This window comes from Meriones unguiculatus, chromosome 16 (assembly GCF_030254825.1).
Source record: "Meriones unguiculatus strain TT.TT164.6M chromosome 16, Bangor_MerUng_6.1, whole genome shotgun sequence".
NCBI lineage: Eukaryota > Metazoa > Chordata > Mammalia > Rodentia > Muridae > Meriones > Meriones unguiculatus.
Window position 1 is genome coordinate 9546007 of NC_083363.1, and position 27863 is coordinate 9573869.

Consider the following 27863-nt stretch of genomic DNA (forward strand, 5'->3'; position numbering starts at 1 on the left):
GTTGTCCCTCTGCAGGTCCTGCAAGGATCAGATGTGACCAGACACTTGTTTGGCAATGCTTGAGGGCCGGTAGCCACAGGCACTGGGCCCTCGGGTGAGGTGGACCCCTGTGAGGGGCTGCTGGGGAAACTTCAGCCTTAGCACTCCTAGATTGTCTTGGAGGACCACTCCCTTAGAAAGATCCAGATTTTGGGATCTGCCAGGGTCCTCTCCCTGGAGCAGCCAAGGCAGGAAGTGTACAAAAGCTGGGGCAGCCCGGGGCAGCTGCAGTCTGGCATGGCCAGAGCACAAGGTTGAACCTCTTGCTGCTGGCCGCCATACAGCTGTCACACTCAAGTTCGCCCTGACCCGGACAGATGCTCACTCTCAGGTGCACACAAACCACAGTCGTGAACACTCAGATTTATAAATATGTCACACACACACACAAACGAGCAAGCATGAGTAAGCCCCACTCAAAGCCCACCTTTGAGATTCTTAAAGAAAGGAGTGACACGCCAATGTCAGGGGCCTCTCACCCCCTTCTACCTCTCTATGACTGGTTCTCTTGCCTTTTCAGGGCCTTTTCAATACCCTGGAGAACAACAATTCAGTGCCCATGGGACCGCAAAGACATACATTGTTTGGTTCGGTTCCCTGAGCTTAGGAGCTCAACCCTGAATCCTATCCAACTTCAGTTAGACTACTCAGAGGTGGGGAATCTCCGGCCCACCAAGGTCCTGGGGTCCCTTTCCTTTTGGTAGGTGAGGAAGGAACTTGAGCGAAGATCCGGAAGACGTGGGAGCCTAGGGACTTGCTAGCAAAAACAAACACACAAAAAACGTCGCCAGGTACCACAGTGCAGAGAGCGCCCAACCCCAGCAGCCGCTGCTTGTCGTGGGCGCTACTACCTCCCCCTTCTCCTTTTCCTCCCCTCCCCCAGCCCCTTCTCGGGCTCCCTAAGAGTGGGTCCTGCATCCCCACCCGCTGACCCCGCCCATCCGCGGGGCCGCAGCGCCTCCCGGTGGTCGAGCTCACCAGGCATCCGCCCGCCCCGGGGCAGGGTTAAAGTGGGAGGCCTCTGGCTCCGTCCCCTCCCGCTCAGTCTCCGGCGGGCCCTGGGTCCCCTCCCTCCTACCCACTCGGCGCCCGCATCTCGGGCCGTCAGGACCCGGGCTCCTCTCGAAGTGCCCAGACGGCACCAGGTAAGCTTCTTCGCGCGTGGTGTCCAGACTAGACAGGGGAGAGAGGGAACAGAGTACAGGGGATGCACCTCGGGGGTCTAAGGTGGGCACGGGGCTCACAGTTCTACCCAAATCGACGATCCAGCCCGGGGTTCTAGACTCTGTCAGACAGAGCCTGGCTGGGGTGCGGGCTTCTTCTTGGTCTGAACTCCACAGCTTTCTGCTGACCACTGATGGCTCAGATTCCCCCGACTTCTTCAGTCCTCAGTGCCTGGCACCTGGTCAGACCCGAGGTTCTATCTAGCAGGTCTGAATTATCTCTGGCCTGGAGAACCTAAGTTGCCTCAGTGGGAAGACACGCTGTGGCTCGGACCTGGGCACAGCTCTGTTGCTGGCCTCTCTGCGGGCCCCAGGGAAGGGTATTCCACTTGGAGAAAGTGGCAGCCACTTGAACTAGTTCCTCAGATGTACGTCACTCTGTGGGTAGCAGAGGAGGGAGATTCAGGTTCCCCGGGTGGGCGAGCCAGGTGCTCTCAGGAGACGCCTCCCCATCTTGCTGTACTTCCTCCTTGCTTAGGTAGAGACCAAGCAAGGGTTAAGGAATCGTGAGATGAGGGTGGGCCCAGGTTAATAATGCCTGTCACTCTTGATTCTGTCCTATCCCTGGGACTCCCCCTGGCACACCCAGGGCGCAGAGAGCAAACTCAGAGACACCTCTCGGATAGACGGCAGCACAGACCCTCATGAAGCCTGGGTAATTCCAGGACTAACCCCTGAGGACATGGAGCCAGTGCCGAAGAGGGACAAGGCAGCTAAAAGGGACATTTAAGATCCAGATTAAATAACTGCTTTTTTTTTTTTCTCCCAATTAAGTAGTTCTGGCTTCAAGGCCAGTACACACTTGGCAAGGAAAAAGGCATTTGATATTTCATTTTACAAAGACTGGAGGCAATGCAGGCATCTGGGGTCCCTTAGAGGAAGGGAATAGGTGGGGCCAGAAACTGGGCTTGGACCAAGGGTCCCAGGGAACAGGTGATACCGAGAATTCCAGGTCAGACAGGAGGGCTTGAGCATGAGGGTGTAGGACGTCCATTTTGAAGGCCGTGCGTCCATCCTGGGGACAACGAAATTCTTGGTGTATTGGAATGGTTTCAGGGAGCCGGCACAGACCTTGGGAGAAGCAGAGGGGGCTGCTGCCACTCTCTGCTGGAGAGTGGGTTGCTTCCTGCCCAGCAGTAATTTGCCAGCAAATTCGGGCAGCTCTGCTTTGGAAGGGCCTCTCAGCAGGTCCCTCAGGACGTGGAAAGCTATAGGTATCAGGGCCTCCCTGACTCTCAGAATCCAAGGGCTGGGGATTTTCACAGGCTCTGGCATCGGACGCCAGAGTTGGTTCTGCTATCTTATCTCAGAATAAGGTCAGATTTAGAGGCACCCACCAGTCTAGCAGGGACTCTGGGGTCTCTGAATGCACAGTGAAGGTAGATTTTTCACCGCTTAATGTGCTGGGTTAGATGCTGGGGGTGGCATGATTTCTAGAATACAGATGGTGAGTTTTGGTGTTTCTTTGTTCCTTTTACACAGTCCCACACTTCAATACATCAGCTTTGCCGTGTCTCTTTTGAGCACTCATGAAATCTAGGAATCTGGGGAACCCCCCACAAATAGACAGGGATTGTGGGGCACTGCACCTGAGCAGACTTGGGAACCCAGTCTCTGCCCTCAACACTGGGATGGACCACACTGTTGACAGCATCTCCATGGATGCCCACAGACCCACTGGAGAGCCAAGACACAAACACTAGCCAGACATGGGGTGGCTTCCTAGTCCGCGTGGCCGACCAGGAAATGACCAGGGCGTGGGGAGCTCCATTCTGAGGGGCCCTAGCCCCACTCATTGTCAGTTATCCACAGAGAAGCAGAGCAGAACTCGTATCCTCTTACCTCTGCTGATCTGCCCATCTTGCTGTGCAATGCCTTGCTATGGGTTTGTTCTTCCTCAGTTGAGCAACATTGTCTGATCACTGGCCATAGATTTATTATGATTTGCTTGTTCACAATTTTCCCATGTTCCTAACAGATGGCCTTAAAAAAAAAAAAAAAAAAAAACTACTTGGCTATGTGATGAGACCCTGGACAGGGAGAGGGAGGACGAAATCTCTGTGCATATGCTTTGAATACATAAAGACATGCCTAGCGTGGAAAAGACATATCATTTGGCAGTTCTGTTTATGATGTTTTTGAAAAGCCTCCAGGGTTTTGACACCAACTTCACCAGCTTCCGTTCTCATCATCAATGCTCCGGGTCCCAAATTGCTTCATATCCCCACCACTTGTTAATCTCTGATTGGTTGGTTTCATTCAGTGTGTGTGTGTATGTGTGTGTGTGTGTGTGTGTGTGTGTGTGTGTGTGTGTGTACATATGTACACTTGATCACTAGAGATCAAGCCTAGGACCTTAGACACTCTAGGCAAATACTCCACCACTGAGCCACACCCCCCATTGCTGCTGTTGTTTTTAATATTAAATAGGTATCTAGAGCTGATTGTTGTGTTTCCACTTCCATCTATAATTAATCTGAGTTTTCTTCATAAAATTTTTTTGTTGATCTAGCTAAGTATTTGTCAATTTTGTTGGTGTTTTCTAAAAATCAGATTTTGTTTCATTGACTTTCTTCATTTTTTTTCAATTTGTGTCTTGTTTATTTCCTCTATTTGTCTTTATTACTCTCTGAGAGTCGTGGATTTACTCTGTTTCACTTTTCCTACTTTCTTAAATTGTAAAATTGGTGTGGATCTGAGCTCTTTCTTGTTTTGGGTGTAAGCTTTTTACAGCTGTCTGGCCCACTCTCATATGTAGGGTAGAGAGATGACTCAGTGGCAGAGTCCTTGACTAATAAAGGGAAGAAATAAATCAGTGGACCCTGTATACAGGAACAGCCCAGTGGTAGATCTGTTAAATAAAGACTTTAAAATAACCATCTTTAAAAACGCTTAAAGAACTAACAGAGGACATAAAGGAAATCGGGGAATAATGTATGAATGAAATGGAAGTGTCATTGAAGTGCCAGAAGAAAAAAAAAACTAAAAACAAACCAAAAATATCTGAAAAGCACAGAATTGAAATGAAAATTTTACTAGAGAAAGTCAGAGGTATATTTGAGCAACGGGAAGAGAGAATCAGTGAACTTGAAGACAGAACAAGGGAAATTGTCAAGTCTGTAGAACAGAAAGAAGATTCTTAAGAAAAGTGAAGAGTCTCAGAGGCCCATGGAGCATCAAAAGTGACATATGCACTACAGGAGTCTCGAAAGAAGAGAGAGCAGAGGCAGGTAGAGCTCTGTGAGTTCAAGGCCAGCCTGGTCTACAAAATGAGTCAAAGACAGCCAAGGCTACACAGAGAAACCCTGCCTCAAAAAACCAAAAGGAGGAGGAGAGCAAAGGGAGTAAAGAATTTGAAGAAATACTATCGGGGGTGGGGGGATCACAAATTTGATAAATGACATGAATATAAACATCCAAAAAGCTTATACTCCAAGTAGGATGAACTCAGAGAGGTGTATACTAAGACCCAATAATTTAACTTCAAAGACAAAATTTTGAAGGCAGAAAAAGAAAGAATGACTTACCAATACAACAGTTTCCTGGTAGATTTCTTATCAAAGTTTGAGTCCAGAGGCAGAGGGCTAATATAGTCAAAGCGCTGAAGGTGAAATAGTATCAACCAAGAAACCTATATGTAGCAAAACTGTTCTTTGAAGGAAAGGGAGAAACAAAGACCTTACTAGTTCAACAAAAGCTGAGAAATTTCATTTTCATCTGCTTCTGACCTGAGAAGAGCACTAGAGGAAATCCTGAAGGTTAGTATGAAGGATGATGGACAATAACTAAAAGCCATCAGATAAGTGTCTCAGAGAATGAAAATCCGTGGGTGACTGTTAAAAGCTAGTGTTATTGTAACAGTGGAGAATAGCTCATTTCTGTTTTCTACATGATTTGAAAAGCTAAGTTGTTTTAAAGAAAAACAATCATTTATCTAAAAACCAGCATTACAATTTTGATTTTGTAATTTCAAAGTCTCTTTGCTACATAATTTAAGAAACTAGTATATTAAATTGTTAGTTTTAAGGATGGAAATATGGCTGAGCAGTGAAGAGCACTGGCCATTCTTCCAGAGGACCCAGATTCGATTCCTAGCACCCACATAACAGCTCATTACAGTCTGTAACTCCAATTCCAGGGGGTCAGACACCCTCTTCTGGCCTCCACAGGCACCAGGCACACACATGGCACACATACATCTGTGCAAGCAAAGCACCCATCTACATAAAATAAAATAAAGTAAAAAATTTAAATACATATCAGTTATGTTTTGAAGTGGTTGGTATGTGGTCAGCCTTCTGTATTCGCTTTTTCCACATCTATGAATTCAATCACAGATTGAAAATAAAGTTGTATCTGTACTGAATATTGACAGACCTTTTACTCCCTGTGCTGTGTTTAAAATGTATAACAAGTATTTATATAGAATTTTCATTGTGCTTGACGTTAACAGCATACAGATAATTTCAGGTGTACCAGAGGATATGCGTTAGCTAAATGCAAATACTATATTATTTTATTTATTTTAGGAATTTGAGCATCAGATTTTTGTGTCTATGGGAGGCCCTGAAGCCAGCCACTTGAGATGCTGGGGAAAAGTTATGTGAGAATGGAGTTTTAAAATTATGTGTCTAAAAATAAAAATATGTGTCTATATATGGTGTGATGTAATGTGGTGTGTGTGAGTGTGTGTGTGTGTTTGTGTGTGTGTGCATGTGAGTACAGGTGCTCACAGAAGACAGAAAGGAGTGTCATCCCCTGGAGCTGGAGTTACACGATGTTATAAGCCTCCTAACATGGATGCTGGGGACTAACCTTGGGTCTTCTTGCAAGAGCAGTAGTACCTTCTTACCACTGGGCAATCTCTCCCCCCAGAGTGGAGTTTTATGGCGTTAGTAATGGAAAGAGGTGAGGACAGAGCTATTAAAGGAGGAGAGCTTTTATGCCATTTAAATTGGTACAGTTTCAAAGTTTCAGTTTTAGGAAGTGAAATCCAGTCTTCCCGTTGACCACCAAGAAAGAATAAACAAATACCAAAGAAATGAGAAGAGTACTTAAGCACTTTACTACCGAAGATCAACCAATCACAATGTAGACAGTTATGTGAAAATTTAGAAAACGAACCCAAAAATGGAGGACGCCCTTTGTCAGTAAATACTTTTAATAAAATTGGATTAAACTCTGCAACTGAGAGACAGATTGGCAGAATGGAGAGGAAAAAAAAAAAAAAAAAAGCAAATAGTCCCAATTCATATTTTCTACCAGAGACTCAGAGTGGCTGAAAAAGGATATACAGTACAAACAGCAAGAGAGAAGAGGGGTAGCTGCTCTAACATCAGGCAAACCAGACCTTAATTTTTAAAAATACTGACTAGAAAGGGACATTATATATTGATGGGAAGCTCAGAACAACAAGGGGCTATGACAGTTCTAAGATTATTAGGCCACCTAATACCCTAATAACAATCCATCAAAATGGTTGTGATCTTAGTTTTGGTTTACAAGGTGGGTCCTTTTATAGCCCAGGCTCGTCTCAAACTCTCAGCCCTCCTGCCGCCATCTCCCAGGTGCTGAGTGAGATCACAAACGTCCTGTCCAGCATGATTTGATGTAAGAAGACCACATAAGCATAATACCAGGAGGCGAACATTGGAGGTTGTCTTGAAACTGTGTGGCTGTCCATACAACTGCCAATGAACTGTTTCCTTTAGCTGTCTCATGTAGTTGGTTGTTGCTCTTTTGTTTCTTTCCTACACAGATAGTTTTAGAATTCTCTTTACAAGTTAGATTTCCCAACCGGGGCACTGCACATGGGTGTGCTTAGTTAATCCTGTTTAATTAATTATGGGCTTTTATGAACTTCATCACCAGGTGCCTCTGTCATTTTTTTTTAATTGTTTCTACTGAGGTTGCCTGTCTTCTCAGTTATTGTCCATGATGCTCACTCTGCTTTCTACAATCTTTTCTGTTCTTACCATCTATATCAACAACTGCTCAGGTATAGTTTATTTCATCTTTCTGAAACAAACTTTTTATTTTTTTGAGATAGGAGCTTGCTGTGTAGCCCAGCTGGTCTTGAGCTGTGGCTCCTGTCTCAGATTCCCAAGTGCTGAAATGACAAGTGTGTGGGTCCTACCTGATTTCTTCCCTCCTTAGCGCGCTGTTCACTGACTCTACTTATTTTTCAACTGAAACGATGTTAACACCTGAAATCTGGAGTAGGTTCTGTGACCGATGCAGCTTCCCAGATAACAAGTGAGGACAGAGTCTCTCCGGGGAGCACCCTGCCCCAGAGTGTCTGTGCTGCTTCTTCTCGAGCGGCCCCTACAGTGAGGAAAGGGGCTGCCCTCAACCCGCTGGCACCTGGTGGAAGGTCATGCTAAAACCGCTGTGTCTGACTAGCCCCGGCCCCACTCAGTCCGTACCAACGCCCCATGTGAAGGGGGTTGAGGCTACAGGGAGAGGGATATCCCCAGGGTCCCACACTGAAGCGACGACCTGCCCGCCGACTGAAGTGGGCACATTTCTTCTCCCTCCTGTTCTCAGTGCGAAGAGACACTGCTCCCTGGTATTTCCAAACCCACTCAAATGGGCCCTGACCCGAGAGAACAGGGAAGAGCAGCATGTCCGAATCCAGCCTAGAGCTGAGCCCTGCAGCCAGTAGAGGGTCAGAGATGTACAATTCTCCAGCGAGAGGGAGCAACAGCATGGGGCATGGAGGCTCCTGTTTCCTCAAGGGATGGCGAACTACCTGCATCCCACCCTTCGAGCTCAGGGATGAATATTGGGGGGAGGGGTGTCTATAATGGTCCCTCCTCTTATTGCAGGACATCAGGGCACATGACTACAGTCAAGATGCTCCAGGGTTCCTTTTCTGTGCTCCTGCTTGGGGGGCTCTTGGGAGTCCTCCATGCCCAGCAGCAGGAAGTCATCTCACCTGACACCTCCACCGTTGACAGGAACAACAACTGTCCAGGTACCTGGGTGGGGCTCCAGAGCTCTGGGAGAGAAGCGGGATTCATCAGGGTAAGGGTGGGCCCACCTCAGAGCCCCGACTCGGCAGGCCCTGATGGGTCTAATGTCTGCCCCTCCCCCCACCTCCAGAGAAGGCCGACTGCCCGGTCAGCGTATACTTCGTGTTGGACACCTCGGAGAGCGTGACCATGCAGTCCCCCACCGACAGCCTGCTCTATCACATGCAGCAATTCGTGCCTCAGTTCATCAGCCAGCTGCAGAACGAGTTCTACCTGGACCAGGTGGCCCTGAGCTGGCGCTACGGTGGTCTGCACTTCTCAGACCAGGTGGAGGTGTTCAGCCCCCCGGGCAGCGACCGGGCCTCGTTCACCAAGAGCCTGCAAGGCATCCGCTCCTTCCGCAGGGGCACCTTCACCGACTGTGCGCTGGGCAACATGACAGAGCAGATCCGGCAGCACGGACCCCGGGGCGCGGTCAACTTCGCTGTGGTCATCACAGATGGCCACGTCACGGGCAGTCCCTGTGGGGGCATCAAAATGCAGGCCGAGCGTGCCCGCGAGGAGGGCATCCGGCTGTTTGCTGTGGCCCCTAACAGGAACCTAAATGAACAAGGCCTGCGGGACATCGCCAACACCCCGCACGAGCTTTACCGCAACAACTACGCCACCATGAGGCCCGACACTACCGAGATTGATCAGGAGACCATCAATCGCATCATCAAGGTCATGGTGAGCAGCTGTGGCCCGGGGCAGAGGCTAGGGATACTGTCCACCCGCCATCGTGGCAGCGGTCAGGGTTCAGGGTGTCCCTCCGTGAGGAAGGCAGGTGAGGGAGGTTAGGGTCAAGTCCTCTTCTATCCACCATCCACACCCAGACTTAGGGCGTGGTGCACAGGTCCCTAGGCTCGGGACTAATCTGGGTTCCCTGTCTTTTCTGCAGAAACATGAAGCCTATGGAGAGGTGAGTTGCCCTGTCACTACCACCCAGCCTGTGCCACCTGCTGGCAAGCAAGACTGCTGACCCAGCAGAAGACCGACGCTGTACTCCTGGTTTCCCAGGGCCTTGCTTGAGCAGGCCAGAGCAGCGGAAAGACTGAAGTCTGCCTGCTCTATTGGGCCTAATATTCTTGAGCTTGGATGAAAACTCCAGTCCCATCCCCAGCCAAACCCATGCTGTATTGTACCCCCCTCAGGGGTCAGGAATTGATACTAGTGTTATCTTCTGGAGAAGTTGAGTTGTGTCCCAAACTAGGGGGCTTTATTCAACCCAGGCTGGAAGCCATGTGCCTGTCTTGAGGTCCCACATCCTTGGAAGGGGTTGTGTCCCAATGGGAAAGGGGGGCAGGTACCCAAAATCCCGCCCTGCTCCTGTGCCAACATGCCACCTTAGAACAGCTACCTAAAAGAATAGCAAATCAGTCCCCATATACTCGTGGTACCTAGCCATGACCACAGCTCTTTGATCCTTGTCACTACCTGTCATTGTTTAACTCAGCCTCGATTACCCAACACCTGGCTAGGTGATCTGCCTAAACGCTGGCTTCCGATTGTGTCTGATCCTTCATTCCAGTGCTGCTTATCTGGATGGGTTTTGGGGGACTTTCTCACAGGGTCCAAGGTTACGCCCACCCCCACCCTAACCTGCTGTCTGTCCACCCCGTTTCAGTGCTACAAGGTGAGCTGCCTGGAGATTCCTGGGCCCCATGGACCCAAAGGCTACCGAGGACAGAAGGTAAGACGCCTGGAGAACACGTGGCCTACGATTCAGGAAGGCCCTACTTGAATTCCACACTGAAAGCCGACTGCCTATGGATGGCCTCAGCACTTCCAAACTTGGGAAAACCTGAAACTCAGATCTTACTTGTTTCCTTTTAAATGGTATTTTGAGAGAAGTAGGAAATGTATAAAAATTACTAAGATGCCACTTAAAATGCATTTGTAAAGTAAGCAAGTGTGCTCATAGGGGAAAATAATATACACAACCCATTTCTGTCAGTGACATGATCACCTATGAACGAGGCATCCACTTGGAGGCTTACTTAATTCTAGGCTTTAAGGGCTCAGTTTGAATGGCTACCTGGCATTTTCTTCTAACAACAGAACTGTACAAAATAAACCCCTTCGAATTCCACCACCACAGTGTCTGAAACTAACATTTTGTGGGTCAGAAACCAGAAGGGTGGGAAGAAGCTGAGGCGAGGCCAGTCGCTTGAAGAGGCAGCTTTTACAAGTGCGGTGAGGGCTTCTAACAGCAGTGGGTAGCTAGGTGAGACATTCCGTGGGCCAGCCATTCCTTGACCTGGCTTCTTCCAGTCCTGGCCATAAGCAGGGCCCACCTTGTTACAGCTGGGAATGAATTTGCCACTCAGGGCCACCTTGCCACTCACACAGCGGAGCGGTGATCCAGGCCCTAGGAGGTAGATGCCCCAAGGATTCAGAGAAGAGCACAGCTGAGACACACCAGCATATCTGTCCACTTGCTCTGTTTGATCTCCCTCCTCTCTCCTTTGCCTCCTGATTTTTTTTTCATTCTCTTCTGTCCTTTTGCATTTAAGGTGAAAGGATATTAATAAGTAGGTGCATTTATTTAGTAAAGCTCCGATATAAAGTTAAAACTTTAACTCAGGGAGTCCAATTTTATGTATTTTTTCCAAAGCCCCAATCTTTCTAGTTCCCTCAATCCATGCCTTACCCATGCCAAGCCCATTCAAGAGGGAGGAAAGCCCCCCATGAGTGCCCTGCTGGCAGTGCCAGCTGTGGTCTGGGCTGTGGAACAGGCGTTCCAGCACCAGCCTCTCCGGCTGAGAAGCTGTTCTGCCCCATTTGCAATGTGACTTCATGGAGAGCTGTGTATCAAGGCTCAAAGAAGAGTCATCAAGAGCCTGGAAGGGGCCACCAGGACCCTCTGGGGAAGCTGATCCCTTTCCAAGATGTTCCCACCTAGGGAGGGACCAACAGCTTATGTATACCACCTCTCCCAGGAGATGGCAGGGTTCCCTTGCCTCAATTTACCCTTTCCCCTGTCCTCTACTTTTAGGGTGCCAAGGGCAACATGGGTGAGCCAGGAGAGCCTGGACAGAAGGGGCGACAGGTAAGTTCCCCACGTGGCCTCTGACCCCTGACCCCTGACTTGATACCCCCCCCAACCAGTCTCCCTGCGCCCAGAACTGGAATCACACCCAAGGTTCTCTGCTCCTTCTTCACAGGGAGACCCTGGCATTGAAGGCCCCATTGGATTCCCAGGACCCAAGGCAAGTTCCCTGCCCAGGGCTAGGATGGGGGAAGGGAGGCAGAAGAAGGTTTGAAGCAGTTCCCACCCTGTACTGGGGCATGTCGACAGCCTAGCCCCTGTTGCTGGGTCTCGGCTGTCCTTCCCATCTGTTTTCCCAGGGCTCCACTGATGCCATGCCCTTGGTAACACCCTGTTTTGTTTTCCCTTCTGCCCTCAGGGTGTGCCTGGCTTCAAAGGAGAGAAGGTAAGTTGTGCTGTTGCACAGGACACAGATAACTACTTCGTCCACCTGACGGCCCAACAGCCCAGTGGCGCCTCCCAGAGGTGGACTTAGGCTTCTCCCCACGGGTTTTGGTTCTGGCCTCATGCTTGGGCTGAGGGCCTTCATTTGCACCCCCAAAGAGAACAGTGTCCGTGAAGCTTGGAACTTCCACCAACACTTTGCTTTTCTCCTGCACAGGGCGAATTTGGATCAGACGGTCGGAAGGTAAGCCTGAAGGGAGGAGCGTTCCCTGCCCTGCTGCTCAGGATGAACAAGGATTGGGACTAACCAGTCCTTCTTCTTTCTTCTCCAGGGAGCCCCAGGCCTAGCTGGCAAGAATGGTACCGACGGACAGAAGGTAGACACCAGCCCCACCCCGGCTGTCAGATAGTGCCAGGCTCTCCCACCCATAGGCACACAGATATAGATGTAGAAACATAGACACGCTCACGTGGTGAGGGCATTTCCCAGCCGTACACCTGGCCTGCCCCTAGGGTCCTATCTCCGTGGCGGCAGAATGAAGCAAAATGGGAATCCCTTCACCTTCCTGTGCTCTGCCTCCCGTGCAGCTGGCCTGTCATACAAGGGTGCTGTCGCTGACTTGCATGGACCCCAGATCTACACTCTGATATCTCCACTTCTTCTTTCAGGGAAAACTGGGTCGCATTGGGCCTCCTGGTTGCAAGGGAGACCCAGGAAGTCGGGTGAGTGACTCTCCCATCCTCGCTGTCTATCACGTGAAACATCATTCGGGGGACATGGGTACCAGGCAGGGTTGGAAGCAAGTCTTCGGAGTCTCTCTTCTGCCCTTCCTCTCCCTGCGTGACCCTTGCCCCAGCCTGGAGCTCTGCTGATCTTGGGGTCTCCATCCACCCCCTCAGTAGCCTATGGGCCAATCGTGGATGGTTGCCAGGCCAGCTGGAGCTCGTGGCCCTAGGCTGAGAAGTTCTGAAACTTGGATGATCAGTCTTAGGCAAGGCTCTCGTTGAGCCAGGACCTCACAGCCAGAGTAAGCAGCAGCTCTAGGGTCCCCCGACTCTGTGTCAGTGTTCCCGGCTCATGGGAAGCATAGTTCCCCTGCAGCAGCACTCAGCAGGGGTCCAGACAGCCAAACAGCCTGTCCCACCTCCCTCAGGGCCCCGACGGATACCCAGGAGAAGCTGGAAGCCCAGGAGAGCAAGGAGACCAAGGCGCCAAGGTAAGGCCTTGGCCAGACACCCCTTTAGAGTAGGCGTTAGAGTAGGTGACCTTTAGGTGGGGTCACCACCCTCAGGATTCCCTGCCATGGGGCCTCGTCTGCTAGCTCAGGTCAGGGTGAAGGGATAGCCCAGGCTGGGAAGCCTAGCAGGGAAGTCCTGTCCTCAAATTCACTGTGCAAGAGCAGGGTCACAGGTCACACAGCTTGCAGAAACCCTGAAAAGAGCTCTAGTCACTGTGGTTCACTCCAGGAGGCCCTGTGACCCTTTGCTCTCGGTAGCCCTAGGCCTTTAGCCACAGGGTAAGCAGCCTTCCTTAGAAGCTCAGACCTGAGGTGTCCACATCCCTTATCCCTGCCTTCTCCCTTGAGCCCCTACCTAAGGCACATCCCACTCTTGCCAGCACCTCGAGTAGGGCTCCTTCCCCAGAGGGTTCTGCAGACTGGGCTATTGGGTTGGTCTTTCGGGCACCTTGGCAAGATCTTCCTCCATTACGCCTGGCATCCTGTGTGCCCCAAGAACATGGGAAGGAGGGATTTAGATGGCCCTGCCCCACTGCCCAGTGCCTGTCCATGAACAAAGCTGATGTCCCCTCCTTTCAGGGGGACTCTGGCCGCCCAGGACGCAGGGGACCACCAGGTGATCCTGGAGACAAGGGAAGCAAGGTGAGTTCCTGACCTGCTCACTACCCTTGCCCCGAGGACTGTCCATGCTGTTCTGTGCCCATGTGGAGAGGCATGGGAAGGGCTGGCTAAGGGAGCCATCATGCTCTAGCTCCTGCGCATTCCTCGGCCATGCTCTCAGCCATGCTGAATTGTCCCTGCCCTACACAGGGATATCAAGGCAACAACGGAGCTCCCGGAAGTCCAGGAGTGAAAGGAGGCAAGGGAGCGCCTGGCCCCCGGGGACCGAAAGGAGAGCCTGTGAGTTCACCCTGCCCCACAGACCCTAAGCCTCTCCGCCTGGACCAGTTCTCCCCACCCCCGCTTCGGGCTCCTCTGTGACACCACTTTGGGCAGCAGGAAGGGCCACTGACAAATGGCACTGGGAGTAGGAAGAACCCTGTGTTCCCAATCAGCCCTCTCACTACCCTCCCTTCAAGGCTCCCCCAGGGCTGAACCTGGGGTAGGGACCCTATTCCAGGGCTGATCCTTACAAGATACCATCTGAAGAGATCCAGTCAGGGAGCGGGCAGGAATGACCACCCTGACCGTCCAAACCACATCCCAGTCATTAGCCATAGCGCATCAGGAGCACCCACACAAGTCCTAAATCTTTGACTGGGACAAAACTGACACAGCAGCAGTGAGACGACAGAGCCACAGTCACAGGAAGATCTACTAGGGGGAAACGACCAGGCTCAGGGTCCCCAGTGTCCTAGGGAGAGCAGGGCCACAAGTGGCCCACATGGCCCTCCCAGAAGTGCCATTCCTCCTTCATCCTCATGCCCATTCTCTACAGGGACGCAGGGGAGACCCTGGAACCAAGGGCAGCCCGGGAAGCAATGGTCCAAAGGGGGAGAAGGTGAGTGGCTATGAGGAGGCAAGGGGTCCGTCCTGAAACCTCACCATAGAGCTGATGAGCTGACCCATCCTCTTCCACCAGAACGAAACTCTGAGGTCTAACCACGGGCAGGGGGTGGGGGTGGGGGTCCCTGTACTGTCTGAGAAGTAAGACTCAGACAGGCAGGCTCTCACCCCCAGCTGCCCCCGAGGCTTCTGGAAAGGCACCACCTGTCGTATGTATGCTGTGTGTAACCAGTAGGCTGCACACTGGTCCATCTTGCAGCACCGACCACTGCAGACATACGTCAATCCTGTAGCCTCCCACTGCCACAGCTCTCCAGGATGGCGGTGAAGGAGCCTTCCCATGAGTGGTTAGGGTCCCTACTGTAGACTTGTGTCAGTTTGTGGGGATGAGAGGACAGCAAGAGGGAGAACACCGCCATGCCAACGTCACCCTTCCCACACCAGCATCTTCGTCCCGATGGACTGAATAACTCCTTCCACTAACCCCATCCTCATGTACCCCCAATGCTGCCTCTGGAGAGCATGAATCAGAATTGTTCCTTGACCGAGACCTGTCTTCTCATAGGGAGACCCTGGTCCTGAGGGGCCCCGAGGCCTGGCTGGAGAAGTTGGCAGCAAAGGAGCCAAGGTATGCTAGGCCGAAGGCGGCAGATAGCAGGCTGAAGGGCTCTCTCCAGGACAGGAGGTGTTGAAGGCCGGGGGGAGGGGGGAGGTGGAGGGGTAGGTGCCCAGTACAACCTGCCTCATTTAAGCCTCTCACAGGCACAGCCAAGGCAAGACCACTACTGGACAGTGGGCCTAGGGTAGCTTGACCCCACCCTGAACCACAACATTTCCAGGGCCAGTGTCAGGATTCTGTGGGTACACTATTAGCACCTTACAGTCCTAACCTCATCTCCTTTCTTTGCAGGGAGACAGAGGTTTGCCTGGACCCAGAGGTCCCCAGGGGGCTCTGGGGGAGCCAGGAAAGCAGGTCAGTAGAAGGACACTTGAAGCGCTGAGGCCGTGACCGCACCCTGTCCTCAGGCTGCTGCCCATGCTTTACCCTGTTCTCAACCACTAACCATTCTCCACCCTTCCCTCCATCCCCCCCACCTTGTCCCATGACTCCCTACTCTCTACTCTTCCCCCAACACCCCCCCCTGTCAACTCCCCATCCTGCCGCGTACCCAATCCATTCCCCTGATCTCCCCATCTACCCTTTCTCCAGGCCCTCCACCTCCTCCCCACTCTATCCCAAGCCCCCAGCCCACTCCTCACCCTGCCTCCCAAAATCCTCCCCACTCCCAACCATGTTCTGCAAACCCCCAACCTGCCCCTGACCCCCTACCCACTCCCCATCCCGCTCCATACAAGCCCTTGCCTACCTACTCCCCACACTTCCTGTCCCCTAGCCCCAGGCAAGGTGGTGGCCCTGGTGCCAAGACATGCCATCTTCTAAGAGATGATCAAAGCAGGTTAGGCCATTGCCACTTCAGGTGACTAGGCTGGCTCTGACTCCTCTCTCACCCTCAGGGATCTCGGGGAGACCCTGGTGATGCCGGGCCCCGTGGAGACTCAGGGCAGCCAGGCCCCAAGGTGTGTATGTTCCTTCCCTTTGGCAATATGGGATGGGGTCCAGGGTAGTTGCCTGTGGAGGTGCCCAACAGGAGGGTGGCAGGAGAAGCTTGGAGCCCCAGAGAAGGAGAGAGGCCTCCCTTGGGCAGCCTATTCCCAGATCCTAGTGAGACCAGCCGGGGCAGCAAGACCCAGCCTCTGAGCCTGGAGAGCAACAGGAGAACATGCAATGCAGCCTGTCTTCTGCCCTCCCCAGCAATGCCTGCCTGGAAAGATGGCAGGGTCCTAAGGGATGGACTGCTGTATGGGTACTGCATGGTCCCGGGGGCCTCTCTAACGTGTGCCACAGCCCCTGGGCTATCTGGCACATCGATAGCATATACTCCAATCCAGAGGTGGGCAAGCAAGGCTAGGCTCACAGCAAAGGCACGCTGGTCCTCCTCAGCAGTCCTTCCAGCTAACTCAACCTTCCCCTTCAGGGAGATCCCGGAAGGCCTGGATTCAGCTACCCAGGACCCCGAGGAACACCCGTGAGTCATGGCGTGAAAGAACTCCCAGGAAAGCCCTGTGGGGGATGGGGGTCCCAAGGGGGTTCCTTTGATGTGGGACCAGGAATAGGGGCGGGATGGGGGTCACTTGGTGCAGAGGCAGAACCAGCCAGCACCAGGAGAACCAGGGGTCAGTCATAGCCCAGGACTGGCTCAGCGTGGCTCAGCATGTGTGGGCTCCTATATGAATTCTGATATCCAAGAAATCGTGAGGGGTGACCTCAGCTCCACCAAATGGTGGGCTTCTCTGCCTGTCACAGACTTGGGATCTGTGACTGAGCAACCCATCGGATCTTTGCTTGCTTCACAGGGTGAAAAAGGAGAGCCCGGCCCACCAGGCCCTGAGGTACTTGGGTGGGGAGGTGCCTTCGCCCAATCAGCTTTTTCCTGCTGGGATTGTAGAAGTCCTGCATGCCGTGTCCACTGTGGGAATCATCTTTGGTCATGCCGTTGCTTCAGGACAACGGCTGAGCCCTGGCTGGGCTTTAAGCAGTGTTAGCTCCTGTGCTGTAGCCTTTTCCAAAGAAAACCCAGGGCTTTCCTGAAAATGGCCAGTGTCTATGCTCAGCTGTGCATTTGGTTCCTATGTCGCCTCTGAGTTCCTGATAGCCTGTGGAAGTGGGGGGGCGGGAGTGTGTATGCTCCCCGTTGCTCACAGCTGATGTGTGTCCTGTGTCACAGGGAGGCCGAGGAGACTTTGGTCTGAAAGGAGCACCAGGAAGGAAAGGAGACAAAGGAGAGCCAGTGAGTGTCACCATTCTGTGCCTAGGGCAGAGGGCTGGCACATAAGGAGGGGCCTAAGGCCCCTGAAGAAACATCCAGTCTGTCTGGCACCATGCCCTTGAAGGGAATGGGCAGGCTCAGAGACCTCCTTTATTATCCGACCCATCCTCTGCCAGCACCGTCTATGGCTCAGGCCAGGCCCATATCATATTCCTTTCCATGTCCCTGGTACCATTGGGTATGCAGATGGACAAGTGGGTACATGAAGAACAGCAAGGCCGAAATGGAGCACATGAGGGTGGAGGGCCGATAATGGCGGATGGACGGATGGGTGGGGTTGGCAGTTCAGTGGAGGGATGGTGGGTAGGGGGACAGGAAATAGATGGGTAAGGCAGAGTGGGCACATGAGAGTGACCAGATGACCACAGGATGTCTCAGTGTGCGTTATCTCAGCACTATCTTTGAGTCCCTCGATGGCCTTCTGCTCTCTCTTGCCTGCCAGGCTCTGATAGTGGCTGCTCAGGACATTGCTGGGGTGGTGCCGGGCTCAGGATGAAGTGGGTGATGCCGTCCTTCATGTCCACTATACTCCCAGCAAAGACGGGGGGATCAGTACCCCTATGGGACACAGAGACCTCCCAGGGCTATACTGAGCTTACTTCCCTGTTCCTCCTCAGGCTGACCCTGGGCCTCCTGGTGAACCTGGCCCTCGGGGGCCAAGAGGAGTCCCGGGACCTGAGGTAAGGTCTGTCCCTTTAGCCCATAGCTTCTGGACCAGTCAGTTTGATGTAGGTGGGGCCTCCCAGTTCTGACGTGGTGGGCCCATGGGTCAGTGCGCACTGGGTGGTGGCACTAGGAGCAACTTGGACCAGAAGCCTCATCTCACACTGTTGTCCTTTGTCCTCCAGGGAGAACCCGGCCCTCCAGGAGACCCTGGTCTCACGGTACGTGTTACCTCGTCTGGAATCAGTATCCTTGTTTATAATTGTATTTTTTTTTTCTCCTCTAAAAAGCAAAAGCTGAGAGCATCGAGTACATAGGGTTGGCAGGAGCCAAGCCAGAGGATGAGCTCAGAGGGCAAAGTTAGTAGGCATACGGTTAAAGGTCAGAGTCAACAGGTCTGATCTTGGCAGAGACAAGGTCAGAAGACAGATCAAGATTGGCAGGTGTAAGATCAGAGGGCAAAGCCAGCGGTGGTCAGGCTGGCAAGGACAAAACCACAATAGAGGGAGGGGTCACTGGGTGTAGCTGGTAAGGTCAGAGGGCAAAGTTGGAGATGTGTGTACTCCCTCCCCCAGCTCTCCTCACGTGGGCATGGGTATCAGCAGACATGGGGTTAGGGTCCCCTGAGGAGGCCCTGCAGCCACGGTGGGTGCTCCCTGCCTAAATGCACCCACGGGACTGTGTTGCAGGAATGTGACGTCATGACCTATGTGCGGGAGACCTGCGGATGCTGCGGTGAGTTGGCCTAGTGCGTCGGGATGTGCTCACGGGGCAGGGCCACGCACAGCATCTCCGGGCCCGTACCCTAAGGGTCTCCACACACTCTGCCCACTAACCCTGTCATCCCCCACCCACTCCCAGACTGTGAGAAGCGCTGTGGCGCCCTGGATGTGGTCTTCGTCATCGACAGCTCTGAGAGTATCGGCTACACCAACTTCACCTTGGAGAAGAACTTCGTCATCAATGTGGTCAACAGGCTGGGCTCCATTGCCAAGGACCCCAAGTCTGAGACAGGTCAGTGAAAGCCTGGAGGCCGAAACCAGAACCCTACCTGGGGCCAGAATCGTGGCTTTGCCACATACCCCCTTGGCAGCAGGGGGCCGAGCCATGGTGGGAAAGCAGGCTGGCAGACACTGTTCCCACTGTCATACCCTTGCAGGCACACGAGTGGGTGTGGTGCAGTACAGCCACGAGGGCACTTTTGAGGCCATCCGGCTGGACGACGAACGAGTCAACTCCTTGTCCAGTTTCAAGGAGGCTGTCAAAAACCTCGAGTGGATTGCCGGCGGCACCTGGACCCCCTCGGCCCTCAAGTTCGCCTACAATCAGCTCATCAAAGAGAGCCGGCGCCAGAAGACCCGGGTGTTCGCAGTGGTCATCACGGACGGGCGCCATGACCCCCGAGACGATGACCTCAACCTTCGGGCGCTGTGTGACCGAGACGTCACTGTGACAGCCATCGGCATCGGCGACATGTTCCACGAGACCCACCAGAGCGAGAACCTCAACTCCATTGCCTGCGACAAGCCACAGCAGGTACGCAACATGACGCTGTTCTCCGAGCTGGTGGCCGAGAAGTTCATCGATGACATGGAAGACGTCCTCTGCCCAGGTGAGGGATGGATCCCGGGCCTTGACCCGTGGCAGGCTGGTAGGTGGTCGCTTTGAGCCCAGCGGGAACTGACAGAGACCTGCTCTCTTTCCTCTCTTCCAGACCCCCAGATCGTGTGTCCAGAACTTCCCTGCCAAACAGGTAACCCGGGTGCCTGAACCCCTAACCCCAGACAAGCAGAGCAGTGTCAGCGTCCTTCCTGTTCTAACGTCCAGGGAGGCTGCAAGGAACTGGGCGGCCTCAAGGGTGTGCCACTGAGGAGGCGCCTCCTTAGGGAGAAACCCTTGAAGCTCACCCTCCCCCACCCGGCATGGTAGAGTCAGGGGTTCAGGATGAGGACTGGCTCCGGGGAGCATGTGGTGTCATCCTGAGCCCCTGCAGGGTACCATCCGGGCAGAGACTGCTGGCCTGGCAGTGCTTGACTCTTGACCACTAACCGAAAGGCATTTTAGCATAAAAGGAGTCTCATCCAAGCCTCTGAGGTCTCCCTACCACAGGGGCCAGGTGCTCCCTTGCCTCTTTTTAACTCTTGGACTTCCAGGGGCTCCATTGAGGGCAGACATAGCTAGGGCCATCCACTTGACGGGGCCTAGAGAGCTCTGGTCAAAAGATAAAAGCCCTGATGGGTGAATGGCTGGTATAAGATATCCAGAAGCAAGCATTCTGATACCCACCAGCAGTGGATTGGCTTTGCCTCTAACCCTGTGGCTGCCTTTGTAGCCTTCATAGGAGGCTGGAGCCGGAGCTGCTACTCCCAAGGGAGGGTAGGAGGTGCCCCTGCTGTGCTGAGGGTCCCTGTCAATGCCTCCCCAAGAGGCTGCTGCAAAGTGATTACCAAGAGCCTCAGTCCTGGGGCCTCGGGAGCCATTCAGTTCCCTCTGCAAGCCTGACCCCTCCCCAGAGTCCCGAGTGGGGGCTGGGTCAGTTCTGCATGGTGGGGCTGCTGTGGAGATGAGCCACAGGTAGCAGTCCTCACAGCCTGTGTGGCTACATCTCCTTGCAAAGCCTCAGCTGTCCCTCGGTCCCTCCCAAAGATTAGGTGGCCCACTGAGTGTGGGCACGGGCTCTGAGATTGCCTGACAGAAGGAACCATGTGGGCTGGGAGTCGGGGTCTCACATTATTCAAACAGCGATCGTTACCAAGGCAACACTCTCCAGGCACACAGTGGCCTCGGCCACCCAGTGGAGTTGTCTGGAGAGGATTGTGTGGGGCTCAAGGCACTGGCTTCAAGTTGCCAGTTCTGGTATCTGTCAAAGGCCAGGGACCGTGTTTGCAGTGTGACCCTACAACCACACCCCCAACCCTGCCTGGAGGCACTTTGACTGGGCTCCAGGGTGACGCTGTGTGTTTGGTGGGTGATGGCATCCGACCACAGCACAGTATTCTATGGGATGTAAGCCTTCGGTGAGGTTTGTATAGGGGAGGTGGGCGCCACAGATGGCTCTATCCCTCCAACACAGAAGCCAGTCCTTGATCCCCGAGTCTTGCTCCTAATCACAGGGGAGAGGTTCAAGTTTCTGCCCAAAAGCTGTGACACCAGCTGTGGGTTTCTAGAACCGTCTTTACGGAGTAGCAAGTTTCCCTTTTAGTTGGTGAACCTCGGTATCAAGGCAGACAGGTGCTGAATCGTGTCACATGCTTGCTCTGCTGGTGACACCTCGTGAGGCTTCCTTAGCTATGAAAGCAGTGGCCAGTTGTGTTGATTTTCTGTTGTTGAGTGAGCCCTGTGTCTGTGAGGCAGAGCCCTCGTTCACAGGCTAACTCAGGCCTACTGAATTTGACTGGCTTGTGTCTTATGGAGGGTTCGCTTCTGTGTTCAAAGAGCTTCCTTTCTGGCGACATCTCTGTCTGGCTTGTGTATGGTAACGATGGTGCAGAAGTTCCAGGATAGGGTTAGACAGTTTCCACCTGCGGCCATGCCAACTCTGGAGGGTGGCAAGATCAGGAGGAAATGGGCATCTCAACCTACAGCAAGGCCTTGGACCCCACAAAGCATAGTGTTCCTTACAAGGTCCCCTCCACATTTCCCAGCTTCCTAACCCCCTTCTACTGATCATATAAAGCACATTTGCATTGACTGCTCTATGGGCTTTCAAGGTAATTTAGACATGGCGACAGGAGACCTTAGACAGTGTCTTTATAAACGAGGTCCCGGCTAAGCATCCGTGTGAGCATTTCTGTGACTATGATGTCAGTAACGCTACCAGCTGTGACCTAGCTCTGACCTTCTGAGCCGAGTAGCTAGCCACGGCTACCCAGAAGCCTTGGTAACCTTGGGCCTGCCTCAGGTCAGGGATGGTGTCAATCATTAGGGAACTACTGAGAGTGCTTAAGAAGCTCAAGAGTGTAGAAAGACAGTTTGCTAATGACTGCGGAGAGATCTGAGCATTGACTGTGGAGACAAGAAACAAGAGCCTCCAGAGCATCAGTTCTCAACCTCTGGGTCATGACCCTTTAAGGGTCAAGTGACCCTTTCACAGGGGTCACCTAAGACTATAGAAAACCACAAATATTTACATTAAGATTCATAACAGTACTAAAATTATAATTATGGACTTGTAACAAAATAATTTTACGGTTAGGGGGGTCACCACAATATGAGGTGTTAAAGGGTCACAGCAACAGGAAGGTTGAGACCCACTGCTCAAAAGAATGAAGCCCAAGGTCCTGGGGTCTGGTCCTGCGATGGACACATCTGAGTTTCCTCATGCCTCCTTAGTTACCAGAAAAAGAGGGATGAGTTTGGATGTGACATTCACTGAGTCCTCCAGCAGACACTGGAAGCCAGAAAGAGAGAAGAATGAAACAGACAGGGGCATAAAGAGGTGAAAAAAATATGGAAGAGGAGAGAGGGAGGGATAAAGAAAGAGAAATAGAGGCACATAGAGAAGAGGTGGGGAGAGCAGGACAGAAGCAGAAAGGGAGGGAAAGAGACAGAGACCAAGACACAAAATGAGAAAGGAGGAGAGGAGAGGTGAGAGGGAGAGAGGTGAAGTGGAAGAGGGAGGGAGAGAGGATTTTGCTCTCCCTTGGCCTGTATCACTATCTCAGACCCTCAAAGGCAGGTCCTAGGATAGCAGATCACATCTCCAGGACAAAAAGGCTAGCGCTGGGGTTTTGCCTGTGGGCGCTTTCTGGAGCTGCCTCTTCCTCGGGATGTCAAGATGCAGCACTGAACTGGAAAAGTTCACACAATTAGTGCATCTCTCTCAATTGGGCTTGGGCACTAACACTCTGTGCTGAGTTTCCCCCAGAGCTCTGTAGATTCCCCAGAACTGCTGCTGGGCTGAGTCTCCTTGGCTGTGCTGTTGCTACCACCTTCTTCACCCCAGCCCGCTTCCTGCCTAGGTCTGACACCACCTACCTGCTCCTAACTACTTGTCTCCCTGGGCTCAGTCTCCTCAGTCCTAACTGCTGTCCATGGTCAGAGGCCTAAGGAGGGCTGGAGGCCATCCACACCCATTGGACCCCCTAAAGTCTTCTCTGGACACTCCCTTGCAGATGAACCATGGCCTGGGAGCAAGCCCCCGGTCACCTTCCTCCGCACGGAAGAGGGTCCGGACCCCACCTTCCCCAAGACCATCCCCCTGATCCAGCAGTTGCTAAACGCCACGGAGTTCACACAGAACCCAGCCGCCTACTCCCAACTGGTGGCTGTGATGGTCTACACCGCCGAGAGGGCCAAGTTCTCCACAGGGGTCGAGCGGCAGGACTGGATGCAGCTGTTCATTGACACCTTTAAACTGGTGCACAGGGACATCACAGGGGACCCAGAGTCCGTGCTGGCACTCTGCTAAAGCCCCGAGTTCACTGTGAGCAGATAACCGGAGCTAGCCCCTCACTTCTCACAGATTGCCAGGGCTGCCACCACAGCTGGAGTCTTAGACAGCAGGGATCCGCCCTCCCTGTCCTGAGGCCAGAAGTCTAGAATCATATATCGTTAGGGTTACTGTCTCTGGAGGGTCCCTCCTACTTCCTCCAGCCTCCTGTAGAGCTACCATCCTTGGCTTGTGGGCATACCATTCTAGAACCACTTCCCTGTTCTCTTTGTGTCTCTGTGTCCCCTCCTCCTCCTCCTCCTCCTCCTCTCTCTTGCTTTTGTTTTTGGTTTTCATGTTTTGTTTCTGTTTTGTGTTTTGTTTTTGTATTACAGCCTTAGCTGTTCTGGAACTTGCTTTGTAGACTAGGCTGGCCTGGAACTCATGGAGATCCACCTGCTTCTGCCTCCCAAGTGCTGGGATTAAAGGAGTAGACTGCCACACCTAGCTTTGCCCTCTTCTTTATGAGGACATCATTGTTGAACCAAAGGCCCACCTTAAATTGCAGGTGCTCACATTTAGCAAAGGATTGTATAGAGGGGATTACATTAAGGTTGTTTTGTTTTGTTTTGTGAGTCAGGGTTTCTCTGTGTAATAACCCTGGCTATCCTGGACATACTTTGTAGACCAGGCTGCCCTCGAACTCACAGAGATTCTCCTGCCTCTGCCTTCCGACTGCTGAGGTCAAAAGCGTACACCACAACGCACAGCTATATTAAGGTTCTTGATATAAACTTCTGGGCATCTTTCGGCTGAGCTGTCCTGTGTTTGAGAAGCATGGAGAGGATGCTATCTAAATGCTTGGGGAGGTCCCCTCTATCCTGGTTCTGTTTGGGCACCATGTTTGGTGTCAGGTAAGTTTGTAGCCATGGGACTGTAACACGGGCTTCAATGCAGCTCCGCCACTCTCATGCCCTCTAGATCAAAGTGCCAGGGCTATCTGCCAGTGTACCCCAAACACCCGTATGCCCAGCCTGGTCTCTGGGCATATGAAGGCATCATGAGGAGACAGGCAGGACTTTTGGCAGGCCTCAGCCACCTGAGGCCTGGTGGGGAATCATAAAAGCATCCCTACCCAGCATGGGGAGTGGCGAGGGACCTACTACCAAGTCACTAGCCAGGTTCAAGGCAAGCTCATGAACCTGGTGTGTTCTGACTGAGTTCGAGGCCTCAATCAGGCTAGACTGATGTCCTTGTTCCTACCTCTCACCCAGGGTAACATTGCATACTCACTGCCCAGAGCAGGCCAGGGCTAGACTCCCTGCTGGGAGGTCACAGCCTTTCACACACACACACACACACACACACACACACACACACACACACACACACAGAACTGGAGCACAGAGCTCCATGAGTCCCCAAACTCCCAAATACTTCTACATTTTCACCAGTGTCCCCTGGTCTGTTCCAAGCCCTGAAGATGTTGATGTTAAGGAAAAGTACCCAAGCCAGCAGCCCCCACTCTATGTCTGCCTCTGTGAGGTTGCAGGTCAGTTATGAGGCGGTAGGGAGGCCAGTTGTTCCCCTCCCCCCCCCCAAAAAAAAAAAACTTTCTGGACATTCTGAGCAGATTCCAGGGACAGTGGGCAATAAATAAGGTATGTGGCTTTAGCTCAGTGAGAAAGACCCTGCCCATCAGGAGGAACTTCCCGGCTCAGGGCTCAGCCTCAGAGGTAGTGGGCAATAGTAAACATTTTATAAAAAAAAATAATGAAACCTGTAACTAAAAGTGTTGCTATGGTCAAATGGCAAGTTGGGCTAGCAAACACTGGATGGACCCTCACACACAACTGGGGTGGGGTAGGGTGGGCGCTCTGGCTGCTGGGTCCTGCCTCAGCATTCTTGGTTGGTCATACATGACCAGAGTCGGGCTTGTTCTTAATATGATTCCCTGGGATCCCAAATGACTGGGCCACGGCAGCTTGCACAGGTGAGCTGACTTATTTTCCCCGAGGAGGAGCCTAGATGGATGTGTGGCGAACAGGTAGCAGCCAGGCCCTAGCCTGTGGCCTCTGACACCTCTGTGTGTGTGTTTATGTGTGTTGTGAAGTGTGGCCTCAGCTTCCGAGTGTTGTGTCCAGGGCCACCCGGACTGCTTCAGCCATACCCAAGCAACATACCAAAGCCTTAGTGAGCACCAGGACACTTGGGCCTGTCTTCCTGGGTGATAGTTGGCTCGGACAGCCCAGGCGACTCAGAAGTAAATGGTGCCTGGGAGAGGGAGTGAGTTTCAGGGCCCCTTCCTTGTCCCTCCCACCAGAAAGTAACCTTTATGTGAGTAACTGTACCCTGGGCTGAATGAGGGCTTTGGGGCTACTGAGAGTCCCAGAGGTGGTTGATTGAGGCTGAGAGCATGCTTGGTGACAAAAGATGAACCTCTAGATAGATCTCTAGTCCTCTAGTTTGGGGTCATTTAAGAGGGAGTCTCAGGAAAGAACAGACATACTCCCAAAGGAGCCTGAGTCAAAGACAGCACCTGGGGCAAATGACCAGCACCTGGGGCAGCTCTGCTGCGGCCCCCATCGGTGGCCGTGGGTGACGCTTCAAAGCCCCATGACCTGGGATCCAGCGAGCAGGGTGTGCGCAGAGATGGGGTGAGTCTCAAGCTGGCCACCCCTTGCCCGCCTGCGCCCACCTTGCATCTTCCCTGCAGAGCTCTATGTGGCCCAGTGCACACAGCGGCCAGTGGACCTTGTCTTCCTGCTGGACGGCTCGGAGCGGCTGGGTGAGCAGAACTTCCACAAGGTGCGGCGCTTCGTGGAGGAGGTGTCACGGCGCCTGACTCTGGCACGAAGGGACGACGACCCACTCAACGCCCGCATGGCCCTGCTGCAGTATGGCAGCCAGAACCAGCAGCAGGTGGCCTTCCCACTGACCTACAACTTGACCACCATCCATGAGGCGCTGGAGAGAACCACCTACCTCAACTCCTTTTCTCACGTGGGCACGGGCATTGTGCACGCCATCAACAACGTGGTGAGGGGCGCACAGGGCGGGGCGCGGCGTCACGCGGAGCTGTCCTTCGTCTTCCTCACGGATGGCGTCACGGGCAACTACAGCCTGGAGGAATCGGTGCACTCCATGCGCAAGGAGAATGTGGTGCCCACCGTGGTTGCTGTGGGCAGCGATGTGGACATGGACGTGCTGACCAAGATCAGCCTGGGTGACAGAGCGGCCATCTTCCGGGAGAAAGACTTTGACAGTCTGGCCCAGCCTAGCTTCTTCGACAGGTTCATCCGCTGGATCTGTTAGCACCTGCCCACCAATGCCCACCCATCCCTTGACCGTCTCCCCTCTGTGGTGCTAATAGGACCCTAGCCCTGCCAGTCCCAGATAGACTGTACACTTGGGTCCTTCTGGAGAGTGAAAGCCCTTCTCCCAAGGTCAGGGCAGAAGGACTCTGAACCCAAAGCCCCTTGCCTACTTCAGCTCCCTTGGCGTCCCCTCCTCACTCCTCCGTCCTACCTATACCTTGCCCTCAAGCACTGGAGGACCTCTCCCCGCTGCCTTTCCCACACAGCCTCTGCCCCTCCGCTTTTCTCTACCCTTCAAGCATTCTATGGTCCCTTCTGAAGGTTGCCTGCTAGCCTGCGCCAGTCCTGTCTAGAGCCCTGTCCTCCTCTGCCCATTATTTCTTATCTTGGGAGATCAGACCCAATAGGCCCATGTCACACATCCAATGGCCCAATAAAGGTTTGGAACCTCCCTGCTGCTGCCAGATTCCCAGTATCTGTGCCCATCAGGGCCTTATCCCAGGCATGCACCTGTAGGGAAAGCCACCTGTAGCGTCTTTTTTTAAAACTGCACTTTATTTGGGGTGTTTAGGCCTCTACCTTCCTTCTACCAACCGCCCAACCTTAAGTAGGAGAGAGAAAAGGTTAGTGGGGAGAGGAGGCCCAGAACCCTTTACTTCTCCCTGCTAGTTAGGGTCAAGGAGTTCCTTTTGGGCTCTATACCCATCTCCATCAACTGCAGACACAGCTAGCAGTCTCCTCCATGCTGCTGCGCCCCAAGGCGTTTCTCTCTGTCTGTCTGCTCCAAGCAGCCACATTGTCTCTGGTCTCTCCAAACTGCTCCATGCCCACACCAACACCAAATGCCACACCAAACGCCTCGGTCTCGTTCTCGCTCTCACATTTATACTCTGAGTCCTAGACCACAGCCCTCTTTGTGCCACACGTGGAAGGCTGTTACCAGCTGGCAAAGATCACTCCCGGCACATGACAATTCACAGGTGTGGACAAACTGTAGCCCAACTGAAATCCCACACTTAGGATTACAACAAAAACCTATTTACGTAACAGTCCTTAGTTTACAAAGAAACCAAACTTCCATTACATGTACCACAGTGGGCCCCCCACTCTGAACACTAAGAGGACACTCAGGCTATCCACATGTCCACTAGAATCCATCATTCCCTGAC

The 27863-nt window shown here is 52.9% G+C and overlaps 1 protein-coding gene across 2 annotated transcripts; it reads left to right on the forward strand.

The window, feature by feature from the left end:
- Positions 1–1032: 1032 nt before the first annotated feature.
- Positions 1033–27145, forward strand: Col6a2 (collagen type VI alpha 2 chain). 2 transcript variants are annotated; one of them, XM_021633123.2, is made up of 28 exons: positions 1033–1184; positions 8090–8238; positions 8367–8965; positions 9177–9197; positions 9903–9968; positions 11274–11327; positions 11443–11487; positions 11686–11712; positions 11929–11955; positions 12044–12088; positions 12381–12434; positions 12866–12928; positions 13529–13591; positions 13760–13849; positions 14388–14450; positions 15021–15083; positions 15366–15428; positions 15971–16033; positions 16492–16542; positions 16871–16906; positions 17242–17304; positions 17961–18023; positions 18192–18227; positions 18696–18741; positions 18868–19020; positions 19166–19618; positions 19721–19759; positions 26094–27145. In XM_021633123.2, exons 2-28 carry the CDS (start codon positions 8103–8105, stop codon positions 26690–26692), a joined length of 3081 nt encoding a protein of 1026 aa, XP_021488798.1. In that variant the 5' UTR covers positions 1033–1184; positions 8090–8102; the 3' UTR covers positions 26693–27145. The 2 variants fall into 2 exon arrangements, with proteins under 2 accessions (XP_021488798.1, XP_060225299.1); XM_060369316.1 differs by lacking the exon at positions 26094–27145 and adding an exon at positions 23121–24186.
- The last annotated feature ends 718 nt before the right edge of the window (positions 27146–27863 follow it).